Below are 15570 nucleotides of genomic sequence, written 5' to 3' on the forward strand. Positions count from 1 at the left end.
TAGGAGGGGTGAGAGGATGCTCAGATTATACACTACATAAATAGGTCTGTTACTAATGGCGTGAAAGTCATTACTATCTCGCAGTTTAAAACGCGACGCGGAAGTTGGACGAAGGTCCGAATACTGTGCACTCTGTTCTTCACACTCAAGTGATCCTTTTGTACTCTGTTGATACTTGGAGGGTATAATAAATTATAAGTACTTTCTCTTTTCATGCTACAATTTATCAATAACATTCGTTTAAGGGGGGATACCAACCTGGCGAGTCAAACAAAACGAATTTTCTTTTCTTATTTTCTTAAAGTTTAAAGTGTGTGGACAACGATTATCGTAGTCGATGAAGTAGTGATTTTGTATGTTACCATTGTTTTTCCTTTCAATCTATTAACAGTGAAAATATTACGTTTTTTTTTTTTCACACAATTGCATTTATAGCTTTCCATTCGAAAAGTTGTTGCACTATCTATGTTTCGATCCAGCAGTGTTGACCTTCTTGAATAATAACAGTTGTTTAATATAGTTTATCGCACATTAGTAAAATAGATATTCTTTATCTGTCGCGTACACGTGTCGCCCTACAAGAGGAGTGTACTTAAGATTCGATAATATGTTTTCATTCAAACATTGAGCAACATTGCACCACATTGAATAAACAACAACCTCAAGATTTGAGCATAATCCTCCACTTGATTCATTACAATTACGTTTCCTTTTTTTGGGGATAAACACAATGTTTCTTCTGAATTAAATAAAATCGTGTTTTACCTCTCAGATGTCTCCAAATCGTATTTCATTGATATTTCGCAATGAACTTATACGCCACGTATTTACCAAAAAGCATCCAAACTTGCTGTTGCACATTAGTTATGTTTGCAATGGGCGCGTTCTAAGAATTCGATAAAATACAAAATGTTTAACTGACACGAATTAAATATATCTTCCAAATCGAATATAGTCATATGTTGTAAAAATGGTTTCGAGAAAGTTACAAGTTTGTAACTTTTCATCTATCATTTACCAAAAGGACTGTAGTAATTACTATATACTCGTTCCTAGAAGTCGGTGAGTGCATCCCTGTTCACTCGGAACGTAAAACGATCATTCATTCTCTACAGATTAATTCAAAATGGGCCTGATAACACCGTACTGGGGTCTCGACGGCATCATAATCTTCACGTCGCTGATAGTGGCTGCCTACCTGTACATGACTCGCAAATTTAACTATTGGTCGAAACGAGGTGTCCTGGAGTTCCCACCCACACCATTCTTCGGTAACTTCACACAGTGCATTTGTCAGAAGAAATCAGCCCCCGAATTTGTAAAGGATCAGTACGAACGGTCCAGGGGTGAACGCTACATGGGATTTTATATTTTTGACAAGCCGTTCTTCCTGGTACGGGATCCTGAACTCGTGAAGCATGTTCTGGTGAAGGATTTCAACGTGTTCCAAGACAGATACGCCTCGCCCGACGTCACAGACCGTCTTGGATACGCGAACGTCTTTCAGATGAAGAATCCTGGCTGGAGGGTCCTCAGAACGAAGCTCTCGCCTATCTTCACCTCGGGCAAACTAAAGAGGATGTTGGAACTGATGCTCGACGTCGCTGACAATCTAGACAGCTATCTCGAGGGTTTGAACTTGAGTAAGTTTTGACATAAATTTCGATGAATCCTGAAAGTTTCTCAATTCTATCTCGTGTCCAATGTGCGAAGAATTAATTCAATGACAGTGAAAAAAGAGGATCCTGATAATATAGATTAATTCTGACTTTCAAGTGATAGCTTCCACTCCAAATTGTGTGGGTGTCAATTCTAGTTTTATGCTCTTGATACAAATGATCACTATTGTATAATAGATCCATGCGTATTTCTATCGAAGCGTATAATTCGTCAACGAGAACTCGATACTTGTTTCAGATACTGCAACGCAAATGGAAATGAAGGATCTTTGTGCAAGCATTACCACAGACATGATCGTCAGTACTTCTTTCGGTGTCAATGTGAATTCAGTGAAGAATCCGAACGCGCCGTTCCGAGTTATCGGTAGAAAAATATTTGACACTAGTTTGCTACGTGGCTTGGAATTCCTCATCATATTCTTTTTGCCGCATTTGACCAAATACACTGGTGCAAAATTTTTCGGAAAGGAGGGCGATCATTTTCTGCGATCCACGTTCTGGAAGGTGATCAATCAACGGATAGCGTCTGGAGAGAAGAGACACGATCTCATCGATCTTCTGATAGAACTGAAGCAGAAGCATGAAAATGATGCCGACCTGGTTGGATTTTGTGAGTGTACACTCGCGAATCTTGAATGAATTTTTTCCAAAACGCTACGGAGTAATTCAATTACACTGCTATACCAATCTCTTCGTGTTACATCTCCATTCTCTCGATTAGAATTTTCCTCTCTCGTACATTACGAATGTTACGAAAGGTAATATTAAGAGTAAAATTAATGAATGTTGAAATAATAAAAATAGTAAAGTTTCTAACGTTCATCAAAAATAGAAATTTTTTAAATCACCGATGGGATTCACGATACAATTTCTTTTTGAATCAGGTCACAGCTATTTAACACAATGTGTTAAAGTTTTCAATTAGTTTTCTATAAAAAAATATGTACCATAATTTACGTATTCGTGTTTCTGTCACGTATCGAAACCCGTGTTAATATTTTAATACGTTATACACTTTTCAGCGTTCAGCGGGGACGATTTGGTGGCTCAAGCGTGCGTGTTCTTCACCGGTGGATTCGAAACTTCTTCAACAACGATGTCTTTTACGCTTTACGAACTTGCCATGAACATGGACATACAGAAAACTCTCAGGAAAGAGATTCTGGACGCGCTGAAGGAGACTGATGGCAAAGTCACGTTCGACATGGTATGAACAATGCAACATTTAGAGATTTAGAGTTCAACGAGTTAATCCTGACAGAAACTACTCGCATCGTACTCGAGTCTATCGCTACTAATAGCGATAGTGGATTCTTTTTTGATACGATACAAGTTGGATACCTTCTTTTCTTGCAGCTCATGACACTACCGTATCTGGATATGGTGATCTCGGAAACCATGCGGAAATATCCACCGCTCGCGTTTCTGGATCGCGTCGCCAGCACCGACTACAAGGTACCGAATTCCGATTTGGTATTGGAGAAAGGTACTCCGGTGTACATCTCTATGCTTGGAATGCACTACGATCCGGATTACTTCCCCGATCCACATAAATACGATCCAGAACGATTCACAGAGGAGAACAAACAGAAGAGGCAGAATTTCGTCTACTTCCCCTTTGGCGAGGGACCTCACATTTGCATTGGTAAGTAAACGTTCGAAATGTGATCCTATCGGTAAGACCATCCTTTCGTTGTATTCTTTTTCCATGCTCTTCGATTACTTTCGATTTCTTGATTCTTCGAAATTTTAATCGCTCAATACCTATATTATACTCTATGAGAACTTTGTCAGTGTTGATACGCGTGAATTCCATCCTCTCACGCCGAATTGTGTTTCAGGTCTTCGACTGGGTTTGATGCAATCGAAACTCGGTGTTATCCAGATTATCAGGAAGTACGAGCTGACACCATGCGAGAGAACAATATACCCTGCATTATTTAATCCCAATGGACTCGTCACAACATCCCTCAGCGGTCTATACGTAAACATGCGTAAGATCGACACCGGAGCCGGTTAATCCATCGCTTTCCAGCGATCTCTAGATCAATGATGTGCAATCTTCGTTCCGTAGTGTGCCAAGATTGAATACCTAATATTCTATGCAGGCCGCGACGAACGTATTAATAAATACTTAAATGTATTTAATTTATAAGAATTCTATTTTTTATTTTCGACAATGAAACTCTTTCTTAATTCTTATCTTTCTTTTCTCTCGTACACACGAATGTCCGTGCACATCAGAAATATACAAATATGTATATATGTAAATATTACGGTTGCATATAATGCTAGATTTTGTAGTATTCATTTGTTACAACAATATTTAATATCGTTGATTTGCAGTATCAACATATTTAAATTGTACGCTATATATATAGATATGCAGCTAATGAGCAAATTATTTATTTCTTACTTCATAGTTTGGATAGTGTCGCGTGAAGAGTTTCTGTAATAAGCTTTGCTATTTGTTACAGAATCGAGCAATCCTCTTGTAGTCTGTTAGTATTTCGACGATTTTGAATTTATTTTTTGGTGCTTGTTCTGTTTACAATTCGAGCAGCTACAATCCCTTTTCACTTTGTATAATTTACATCTGATAATAATCGATCTGTAACCCGTTATCTTAAATATTTCGATTGCATTTCTATCGAAGATATTTATTCTGATTTTCGTTTTACGCTTTTGTCGTTGATTTCAACACATGAGATACAATTCTGTGATACCTTGTGCACAATAAGAATTTATCTACCTACAGACAGTTATATAATCTCTTTTGAAAAAAGTGCAATTAAATAGATCAGATGCATTGTTATACTGATCGCGTGAAAGAGTCTTCGTGGTCTTGTAAAGTTCAGGATTTGTGATTTTCGTGGACGCGTTCAATCAGCCCTACAACTCGTTGATTTAATATTGAGCGACTGTTTCAAAACATCTGTGGTGTTCGCGACAATTTGTACCGAAACTTTAAAACTCGCCTTGAATCATACGTCTGTTGAATAGTGTGTGCCTCGAATATCCTCACTAGACTAGATTCTACTTTAGAATCGACCTACCGAATTTTTCGCGAAAATCGTACCACAGGTCCTGAACGAAACAGTGGGTAGGGTCCAACCTACTTTCATGGCAGCTTATGCGCATGAATCTACACACGATGACGCATATGACGCTGCTATCGTACCTCTTGGGCATGGTAAATATTGGATCACACGTTTTGCATATCACGACCCTGCCGCATTTGTCTATGGTGAGATTTGTTGATCGCGTGAACACCGAGATACTAGATACCGTATTCCATTGTGGTCCCCTGGAGAAAAACACACCCGTGTATATGCTTATAATCGGGATGGACTGTGATCCGGAGTACTTCACCGATCCACAGAAATACGAGCCAGAGTGATTCACAGAGGAAAGTAAACAGAAGAGGCGAAATTTCGTCTACTTCCCCTTTGGCGAGGGAGCTCACGTTTCCATTGGTAAGTCAACGTCCAAAGTTTGGTTCCAGCAGTGGGATCATTTTTCAACCTTCATCGTTTCCCCCGTTTTCCAATTACAGTGGAAGTCTCCATAGTTGGCAATCCTGTGATTTCTCTATAGATGGTAGTCGCTATCCCCACTCCACCAAGTGTGTTCCTCGGATGTAGTCACCCGTATAATCGGACAGTTGACTCGACGATTCCGGACTCCTTTTATGCGAATAAATGGAAGAGTTTATGTGAAATATCTCCTATCTATTCTGTCGTGGCCACTCAGAGGTTCCAAATTACTGCCAATTATCGAGACTTTACTGTACCTTTGGTTTATTAATCTTTCGATGCTTGAAACTCTCCCGACAACTCCGTTGTTCTCGATGATAAAACTTGGTGCAAGAACTAATCGAATCGAAGGTTAGAAGTTTTCTTCTCTCGGGGCTACATCTTTTTATAGAATAGAGGTGTGGAACTTTCACGGTGATAGATTTTGGTCTTTCAGTTGAATGTAATGTCACGTTTACGAGTAAATGTGTTTCAACGTATAACGTTACACTTAACTCTGTCAAGGGTTCGATAACTATAAGCAACTGAAGTGAATCATTACCTGTTCACGTTATAACTTGTGAATTGTTAATCACTGTTAACCATTGACCCTCGAACGTTTGAACAATTCCGAACGGGTCCTATGACGTATTTTAATGGCAATTTGCCATGAGTCTTGACGAACTCACTGGAATGTTGATAGAACGTCGAAACGCTTTTAGAAGAACATAGTACATATTACCATAAACACCGGTCATTAACTGTAATTGCACACTTTTTATAAGAGTGCTGTGTTATAAGTAAATAGACCATCAAGTTAACAACGTTTCGATTAATCATTAAGAAATTAAAGATAGCGATTGTGTTGTAGTTTCTTTTCTTTTCTTAGTACATTCATTGGCATTTTGTACGTGTCATAAAAAGTTACACGTATTTAACGATGAGTTGTGTTTCAGGTCTTTGACTAGGACTCGACATATAATCGAAATTGAGAGTCGTTCAAGTTCTCGAGAAGTACATTGTGACAATCTGCGAGAAAACATTAATCACAATGGTGATGAACCCGAAGAGAATCGTGACCTACAGTTACTTGTACCTCAAATTCCAGAAAATTACCTTTGATGCTGCATAATTGATCGCTTTGTCGTTATATTCTGTTAGATGTCCATTTATTCGATCATGCGAAGCGTTTTGCAAGTGGATGCAACAGATCAATTTAATCTGTTTATAAATGCATCGAAATCTTTCAGTTTCTGTCCCGAGTAATTTATAAGATTTTGATTATAAAAAATATTGCGTCAATATACTTTTAATTCTAAACGGCAAACATTGCGTAGGTACATATTTATGTATTACATTTGCTACTGGTGTCTATTGTAAACTTAACGTGGAAGTTGTCGAATTTGTTAAATAAATATCTTTTGTATTTTTAGGCACGCGAAAATTTCCTTTTGAAACTTTTATTGTCATAAAGAAGAGTCCAATTATTGGATATTGGACAAAGTTGCCAACGTAATGAAAATATTGATTCTTGGCTGGGTAAAACGATGACTTGCTAATTTTATTTGTAACTTAGTACAAAGGTCAGATGACATTGTCAAGTAACGAATGTTTAGACTGTCTTGCTAGTCAAGATATGAAAAGAGAAAGTCATTATTGCTTCGATCTACATAATTATCATAAACGTAATGGATAATTACTCAATGTTATAATTCTATTTATTATCGTCTATTTTTATTTAATAAAGATAATTAATTTAGACAATTCGCCATTCTCTTACCCACTTTTCTCTTCCCTCCTTCCGTTTTTATTAATCTGTCAAGGTCAGACCAGGTTCTGATAATATTTTTAATTTGAAAGTTTGTAATCTTTGTAACATATACTTTTAATCTGTATAAAAAATCTGTGTCACCTTGCCATCAGTTAATAGTGTTCCTTATCAGTGCATCGAAAACATTTTTTCAAGAGAGGTAATCCCGCTAGATTTTCTAGCATATAACATATTATCAAGTATTAAACGATAAAATACCGTATATAAAACAATACAGTCTCCCTTGGTTCGAGAATTTTTATTTCTGTTTACGTCCAGCCTAGTATCTATTGTTACGATGATAGCCTGTGCTGATTGCACACAGGGTGTCTAAGTAAAAACAGGCCATCTTACAATTAGTATAATTCTTTTAATCCACGAAGGGTTTGAAAAGGCTAAACAAAAAAAAAATAGTCGTACTTCAAAGTGTCGCCATACTTCTAATTATTGATATTTGTTTACATTAAACTGCATATACCAGTTGAACTCGAACTAGTTAAGAATCTGCTTTCTGGTTTCTGTTATTTGAATATACACATGAAGTACTTAGAAAAACGTGCTAACGTCAATTTCGATTCTTTTGCTTAAGAAGAAATTTGCGTACAGATACTTGTGAGAAATATTGAAAAATCAATAAACAGAAATGTCTTAAAGAACACATTCCGGACAAGAAGATCGAGTCATGCATCAATATTGAATTACTGGTAAGATGCAGATAAATGTGGGCTTCGACACAGTAACTTCCTACGGAAAGTTTAAACGTGTCCGGATTAAAAGTGTACGCAGTAAACAAACACGGCGAGTAGCGCGTAATTACGTGTTACGCGATCTACTTGCTTTCTATAAAAGTGTGTATCTATCTGGGGTATCTAAGCTCGAGGACCTGAAATCGAGTGCAGCAGAGAGTTTACAATTGGATGTATGATCAAAAATTATACGGCTTGTACAATGACGCAATGATTTATTGTATATTCGCGTTTCGAACTATGCACCTCCTATTTCAAACAAGAACTGATTTCTGCGACAATTGACGACGATTCTGTATTTTTTTGAATCGATCGTCCATCACGTGATACCAAATTTATATCCTCCTGCATCGATCAATATACTCTCCGAGAAGTCACGTACTTAACGGAACACTCGCGAAATTCATCGTATGAAACAGAGAAATCCAGTCGACAGACATGGGAACTCTTGCTAGAAAGACGCGTGGGGAGAATGTAATACTGGCTGAGCGTTCAGTTCAGTTTGAGAATTTCACCTTCGAATACCTTCGAGTAGGTACGCAAGCAGTAATTTGCAATTACGATCGATTAATTTCGATCGAGGTGGACAAGGTATAAAAGCGAGTTGCTGTACATCGAGTTTTGATCATTATTTATGGAGTTGAGATATTTCCGTGGCGTCGAAGAAATTGATTTTGAATCGGTTTCAGATCTTTCCGAAGCATTAGAGATTCTAAATGTATTTCTAGAACGTTAAATTCGATTTCGAAATATTTACGAAATTGTGCTCCAGATACAAAACGATTAATTCTTAATTAACAATTCTTTCTTTAATTTAATATACGATCACTCACTTAACAGTTCAACTTCAAAAGTGACCCGGATTTTCTGTTATATAAATCGAAGGATGGTGATGCGATTAAAATAATCATTGAACTCTAGAGGTGAACAGTGATACAGTGTTGACAGTTACTCGCGGGAATAGAACAGTTGCTTGTCATTCTTCAAACTACAGTCCCTGCAAATTCCGTCACCATTGGCTGATCATCGACAAATTTGGATACGCATAAAAAGTGAGTATATTTTAATAACCGAAATCTCAATTAATAATGATATTTGTTTCACGCGTATTCAGTGTGTCGTCAATTAAAAAGTTTTCACTCGAGTTTAGTTCACTCGAAGTTATCGCACGTTAGTGGTATCTTTGTTTATTATCTGAAATTTCAGAATAAAAGAATTATTAATAACGCTCTTTTGGTCGTGCAGGTACGATAATAATGTTTCCTCGTTATTCGAGCACAATACACGACAATTATGCATACGTTTCGGAAAATAAAATAAATTATTTATCGAGAAAATTGTTTAAGATAGTATTTCAAATAGTGTGTCGAAATTATTTATTTGAAAGTACACCGATTTCGAATAGTGTCTTATGAAATATGGAAAGTTCTTCGTGGCAAATTTTTGAACAATCAACAAAGCACTTTCCCTTTGCATTCAAAATACACATAGAATATAGTTATTCATCGAATGCAAGCAAGTGAAAAATATCGTAATATTTTTGAACGTTCATCAAAATCATTTCAACACAATGAAATTCCTTATACGATTACATAAGAAAATAATATTTCCGAATGTAGGCATTATTAAATGCAGAGTCATGATTATCAGAAGCAAGTGATACATTAAGTGATTTATCATTCACTTTCGGTAACACTGAATTTCTACAAGAATATGAGAGTTATATACGATTATAAATTACAAAGTTACAATGTTAATGACATCTAGCCTTGGATTTTGGAAATAGAACACTATTTTATTTCAATAGTAAAGAATCTATTATCTAAAATAATTATTTGAAATATTATATTATATAACATAATATATAATGTAATATTAATAATATATAATATATAATAATATATATTATATACATATATATTATATTATATTATTATTTTTTTAAATATTACCCAGCTATGGTCACGCTCCTTCTTCTCTTTCTTCTCCCGTTCCACGCTAGATTTGCCAATCAATCGAAATGACTTGCAACAATCGCCTTCGTAACGAAATTTACTTTAAATTCCATGGTACGTTTTTCGGAGACATTGTAATTTTTCTATTTTATACAAAAATAGTATTTAGTTTTTCTTTTTTTTTTTTTTTTTGAAAAATATACGAGGTATAGCTTAATATTCTTGTATCTTTACTAGATAAAGATAAAGATAAACTTGTATCTTTCAACGATCTGTACCGAAATCGAAAGACGCACGTCTACCAAACTTGAGTCTACAACGAACGTCATTTCTTTTCAGAAAAAAATTCAAAATGGTGTTGACAACGTCTTCCTGGCCAGTAGATGTCATGTTGGTGGTCGTGTCCCTAATGGTGGCCGCCTACTTGTACATGACTCGTAAATTCAAATATTGGGCGAAACGTGGCGTAATGGAGATACCACCGAAACCATTCTTAGGAAACTTCACAGAATGTTTACTGCTGAAAAAATCACCCTCCGAATTCATCCAGAATCTGTACTTCCAATCCAAGGGATTACCTTACATGGGATTTTATATATTTGACAAGCCGAGTTTCCTGGCACGAGATCCCGATCTCATAAGGCATATCCTGGTGAAGGACTTCCACGTGTTCGGTGATAGATACGCCACGGCGAAGGTGACGGATCGTCTCGGATGCGCGAATCTATTTCTGATGAAAAATCCCGGCTGGAAGATTCTACGCTCGAAGCTGACGCCGATCTTCACCACTGGTAAACTCAAAAAAATGCTAGACCTGATGTTTCTCATCGCTGACGATCTGGACAACCATCTTGAAGTACGGAATTTGGGTAAGTTTCAACGTAACTCGTTCGGACGAAACCTCGAGGATTCTTGAGTTTTCTTGTGTCCAAGTTTTGCGAAGAATTAATTCCGTGACAATGGAAAAGTTCATCGGTTCGAAATCGATTCATTATTGAAAATATTCATCACTCGAACATAACTTCCTTTGGAATAGTTTCAATCGTGCGTACAACGAGGCGGATTAAAATTACGAAGATACACCGCTTGAATTTATTTTTAACAAAGAGAATCTCGTCCATCTATCGATAATAAACATACTGAAAACTGTACAAATGTTTATTTCCCCTTACCGATTGACATACGCGTAATTCAATACGTGTCTCAATCGCTGTTGCATATTCTCGGATGCAATCAGAAAAGTCTTCCTTTGCTGTTTAATTTTTCAAGAATGAATTATTTCGTCCATTGTTTCCAAAAGAATTACCACACCAGCGGTTCGAGTTAAATAGAAAGAAATTACGAGCAACGCGAAACTTGTTAGTTTCGATGCGTACTATTTAATCGCAAATATTCTATATTAAATTCCAGAGACTCCAAAGGAGATGGAAATGAAGGAATTGTGCGCATGTTTCACCACGGACATGATTGGTAGTACTGCTTTTGGTTTAAAGGTGAATTCGTTGCAAGATCCGCAAGCACCGTTCCGTGAGATCGGTAGGGAAATATTCGACTACACATCGTTAACTCGTGCAATGGAATTTCTTACGATATTCTTCATGCCGAATTTGATCGAATACACCAAGGTGAAATTTTTCGGAAGCAAGGCCGACAAATTTCTACGAACTGTGTTCTGGGAGGTGATCAATGAACGTACAGCATCGGGAGAGAAGAGATACGATCTTATCGATCTTCTGATCGAGCTGAAGGAGAAACACGAAAACGACGAAGATCTGCGCGATTTTGGTAAGTTGATGCGCTTCGATCGTTCGGAGCGATACCGCTACCACGATACAGAGCTTGTGCACGTGCAACACTCTCGTTCAGTTTCTCGAAACTTTCAACATCGGTCGAGTGTGAAAGTTGCGGATAATAATCTCGAAACAAAAACAATATAAAGTGACGGGAAACACTGTAACTCTAGAATCATGATGATTCATCAAAAATACGAAAATCATTGCTTCTCGAATATGAATCTTATATTGCTCCTTCAATTCGATGTAAACTTCGCACAAAGTTCAATAGAGACTTCATCTTCGATTTTCTACCTATGAGTATTAAATTTTTGAATTTTTCACGGATCACAGTTTTCTGTAGGGATAACGATTACAAGCGTGGACGTTTTATTCGCAAATGTGAAAATTTCTTTTTCCACGTTCGTGCGATTTCTTCGATTGAAAATCAATATTTCGACGGTTCACGTTTCAGGCTTCAGAGGTGACGATTTGGTGGCCCAGGCGGCTATATTCTTCAACGCTGGTTTCGAAACTTCTTCCACCACGATGTGTTTCACGCTTTACGAGGTCGCCATGAACATGGACATTCAAAGGACTCTGAGAAAAGAGATTCTGGACGCGCTGGAAGAAACCGGTGGCAAGATTACATACGAAATGGTAATCGAAAGTTCAAAACGCGTGCATAATTTTTCGAAATCGGTTACATAGAATACTTTACAGGTGAATAGTATCACGGTGCAGTAATTTCTCACGTGACTACTCAAGGACGTGAATATACACGCAGTGTATTTCAAGAATTAAGCTCATACTTCGATTAGCTGCCATTTTGATAGATTGCGGTGCAGTCATTTGCACATGGTTTGTTATATAATTCGAACGAACATTTATAACGTCCATAATACCGATCATGGATTATATTAAGCAAAGTCACTTTGAACGATAAGGCCTGTATCGAATTTAACGGTTTCGTAAACACGCAGAATAATTCTTATCACAGTGTGAACAATCAATGTACAGTTCACGAACGACATTCACGTGAAGTGACAGTTACATTCACGTAAATTGCACTTTTGGTGCAGAATTCGAGCAGTAGGTGTAATTGGCACGTATTTTTTTTCTAAAGATGAGAATAAAAATTTGTTAACGGTTTCCTATGTATCGTATCGAGATACATCGCGAAATTTTTTATTACTCAAAACGGTTACATTGGACTTGTAAAACACGCGGTTTCAACAGGTCGAAGAATGCATTTCTAGATCATTTATTATGCGAAGCCACCCGCTTCGATAGCCTCAGACTCCCTCCATTGGACTTTTTCAAAGAACATCTACTTTAACAAATCTAGAACCCTAAAATAATTTAAGGAGAACAAACACTCAGAAATTAGAAACATTTCCCCGAAAATGTTCAGAAACTTTGCGCAAAATGCGCTCCAAATTAAAATTTGTATCGCGAACACGGATGGAAAACGATCGATATCGTTTTCCTGGTTCAACTCTCAAGCTTTGATAAATAATATATGTAAACGAATCAACAGTCTTTGTGTCTTTTAAAGGTACTTAAAGACAAAGTATGGAACTAATCTTTGAGATATTCTGTACAAGTAAAATATGTTAGACAAATACTTGCATACTGTGAAAATGCAACACTCGTAGTGCATAACATGAGAATGCAATACTCATAGTGCATGCTATGAGAATGCAATACTCGTAGTGCATAACATGAGAATGCAATACTCATAGTGCATGCTATGAGAATGCAATACTCGTAGTGCATAACATGAGAATGCAATACTCATAGTGCATGCTATGAGAATGCAATACTTACAATGCATACTATGAGAATGCAATACTCATAGTGCATGCTATGAGAATGCAATACTCACAGTGCATACTACGAGTTATACAAGATCGAAGGAAGAACCTGTTTTCACGGATGTTATGTAACATTTTTTCGCAGCTTATGACACTGCCGTACCTGGATATGGTGGTCTCGGAGACTCTGCGTAAGTATCCACCGCTGGCGTTTTTGGATCGTGTCTGTGTCACCGACTATAAGATACCGAATACCGATCTGGTGCTGGAGAAAGGTACTCCAGTGTACATCTCCATGCTCGGAATGCACAACGATCCACAATACTTTCCCGAGCCGGATAAATACGATCCGGACCGATTCAGCGAGGAGAACAAACAAAAGAGATCGCATTTCACCTACTTCCCCTTTGGCGAGGGACCCCATAATTGTATCGGTAAGTAAACGTTCAAAGTGTGGTCCTAATAGCAAGACATCGAAGTTTTAATCGCTCAATACTTGTATTATATTCGATGACAGAATTTTATCATTGTTGAGCAATATTTATGTTTAGATAAAAGTTGCGAGCAACGAGGAAGAGATGAACAATATTTTATTTGTTACTGGTCGAATCGAAATTCAACTTGCTCGCATCGATGAGTAAATTTTCGTTCTATCGATGATAAGTTTTAATAATCGCACGATTTCACTATCGTATTTAACTCCCTTCACTAATTATAAGATTACGTTACGTCATCGCGTGATCTTTCTTTCGTCCATAAAAACGAGGAAACTCCATTTGTAAAATTTAAAGAAAAAGAAAAGACACAAGGGAACATTATTTCGAATGTAAAACGTGTAAGTAGAGAATACTTTCATATTGCATTTCAGGTCTTCGATTGGGACTCATGCAATCGAAACTTGGAATAGTACAGGTTCTTAGGAAGTACGAAGTGTCACCTTGCAACAGAACGATATACCCGATGAAGGTGAACCCGAGCGGAGTCACCACGACAGCCTTGGGTGGGCTTTACCTGAACGTCCAGAAGATCGTCTAAGAAAGTGATTAATTTACCACTGTGTCGTAACTCTCCATGTTATTTGTAAGATAATGCGTTTCAATAAAAGTAACGTTACTTAACATTGAACAAACTCGGTCTTATTTACTTTACACATTTCCCTCTCCTTTTGCATCTTTCTAAATATCACGAATTCTGAACATTGTGACGCAAGATTTCTAATCTTGACGTAAGTTTGTCACTCCTTTTGGTAGGTACAGGCACGTTAGATACAATTACAAGTAAACATATCAGGACAGTGGTGGGGGATTGTCCTTACTTTAGGTGAACCTTGAAGTTTCCAGCAAGAAGTTTTCCTTGGATCTAGTCAACCATGTATTATAATAAGGCAGTCCATTTACATAAGGATTCCTTTTATGTAAATAAATTGGAGCGTTTCTGCAACCGTATCTCCTACCTGTTTTGCTGTTGGCACTCGAGGATACTAGTGCCATCTATGGAGACATTACTGTACTTTCGATTTCTTAATTTTTCAAAGCTTCTATTCCTCTCAATAACTTCGTTGTTCTCGATGATGGAACTCAGCGTAGGAACTGATCAAATCGAAGGGCAAAGAAATTTTGCGATTAAACTTAAATTTAACCACGATTAAATTTCTCTAAGGGCTATATTTTGTTATAGTATAGAAGATGTGAAATTTTTACCATGATATATTTAGGTTTATTCGTTGGGAGCAATATTACATTTACAGGTATACGTGTCCCGATGTGTAGCATTGTAATTAGCTTCGTATAGAGTTTGTTAAGTAATTATGTACAACTGGAGCGAGTCATCGCTACTTCTTTGAATAAATTTGTCCAGGATTTTACGACAATATTCGATGGAGTGATGAATTTTGCAAACGAAAATGTTAAGGCACATTGTAGTACCTTACAAAGTACAATTAGCAATGTACTGAGAGTCTAATCGTTGAATTCGCTTAAAAACTGCTGTAGAATATGGATATCTCCGAAACTATTAATTTTCTACTATGAAACTTTATAAAAAAACGGTTCTTTGTGCGCATATTTTTGAAGAATAGGATTTGAACAGTATATATGCAGAACTTTACGTCGAATTTCTAAAATTAACGAAATCGTAGCAGTTCAAAGAAAGCGATGATCATTGGTACCTTAAAAACTTTCAACGCATTTCTCTCAAAACTATTAAGATATACTAAACCAATTGACTTCAAATTTGGTGTGCATTTGTTGTTTTCGTAACCAGAAGAATAAAGTCAA

General features: G+C 36.9%; 1 protein-coding gene and 2 long non-coding RNA genes across 8 annotated transcripts; all 3 read left to right on the plus strand.

Annotated features, from left to right (window-relative positions):
* The first annotated feature begins 72 nt into the window (after window positions 1-72).
* Window positions 73-14423, plus strand: LOC143144915 (uncharacterized). Its single transcript, XM_076307797.1, has 33 exons — window positions 73-182; window positions 1116-1643; window positions 1918-2289; window positions 2702-2886; window positions 3036-3324; window positions 3521-3696; window positions 3754-3819; window positions 3924-3937; window positions 3984-4075; window positions 4157-4180; window positions 4336-4464; window positions 4570-4681; window positions 5185-5304; window positions 6163-6286; window positions 6356-6456; window positions 6532-6570; window positions 6669-6733; window positions 6778-6879; window positions 6955-7017; window positions 7118-7204; window positions 7330-7338; window positions 7486-7568; window positions 7646-7708; window positions 8715-8802; window positions 8865-8995; window positions 9097-9136; window positions 9401-9469; window positions 9943-9979; window positions 10045-10574; window positions 11116-11490; window positions 11953-12137; window positions 13440-13728; window positions 14163-14423. Exons 2-33 carry the CDS (start codon window positions 1127-1129, stop codon window positions 14327-14329), a joined length of 4743 nt encoding a protein of 1580 aa, XP_076163912.1. The 5' UTR covers window positions 73-182; window positions 1116-1126; the 3' UTR covers window positions 14330-14423.
* LOC143145046 (uncharacterized) lies at window positions 3703-6941 on the plus strand. 4 transcript variants are annotated; one of them, XR_012991594.1, is made up of 3 exons: window positions 3703-5566; window positions 6151-6531; window positions 6628-6941. It is a non-coding gene; the product is annotated as an uncharacterized LOC143145046 (long non-coding RNA). The 4 variants fall into 4 exon arrangements; XR_012991592.1 differs by having other exon boundaries at window positions 3703-5155; window positions 5236-6531; XR_012991593.1 differs by having other exon boundaries at window positions 3703-5155.
* On the plus strand, window positions 7610-8802 carry LOC143145045 (uncharacterized). Of its 3 annotated transcripts, none has more exons than XR_012991588.1 (2): window positions 7610-7923; window positions 8591-8802. It is a non-coding gene; the product is annotated as an uncharacterized LOC143145045 (long non-coding RNA). The 3 variants fall into 3 exon arrangements; XR_012991589.1 differs by lacking the exon at window positions 7610-7923 and adding an exon at window positions 7954-8341; XR_012991590.1 differs by lacking the exon at window positions 7610-7923 and adding an exon at window positions 7954-8341 and having other exon boundaries at window positions 8636-8802.
* Window positions 14424-15570: the final 1147 nt, after the last annotated feature.

This window comes from Ptiloglossa arizonensis, chromosome 3, assembly GCF_051014685.1.
Source record: "Ptiloglossa arizonensis isolate GNS036 chromosome 3, iyPtiAriz1_principal, whole genome shotgun sequence".
NCBI lineage: Eukaryota > Metazoa > Arthropoda > Insecta > Hymenoptera > Colletidae > Ptiloglossa > Ptiloglossa arizonensis.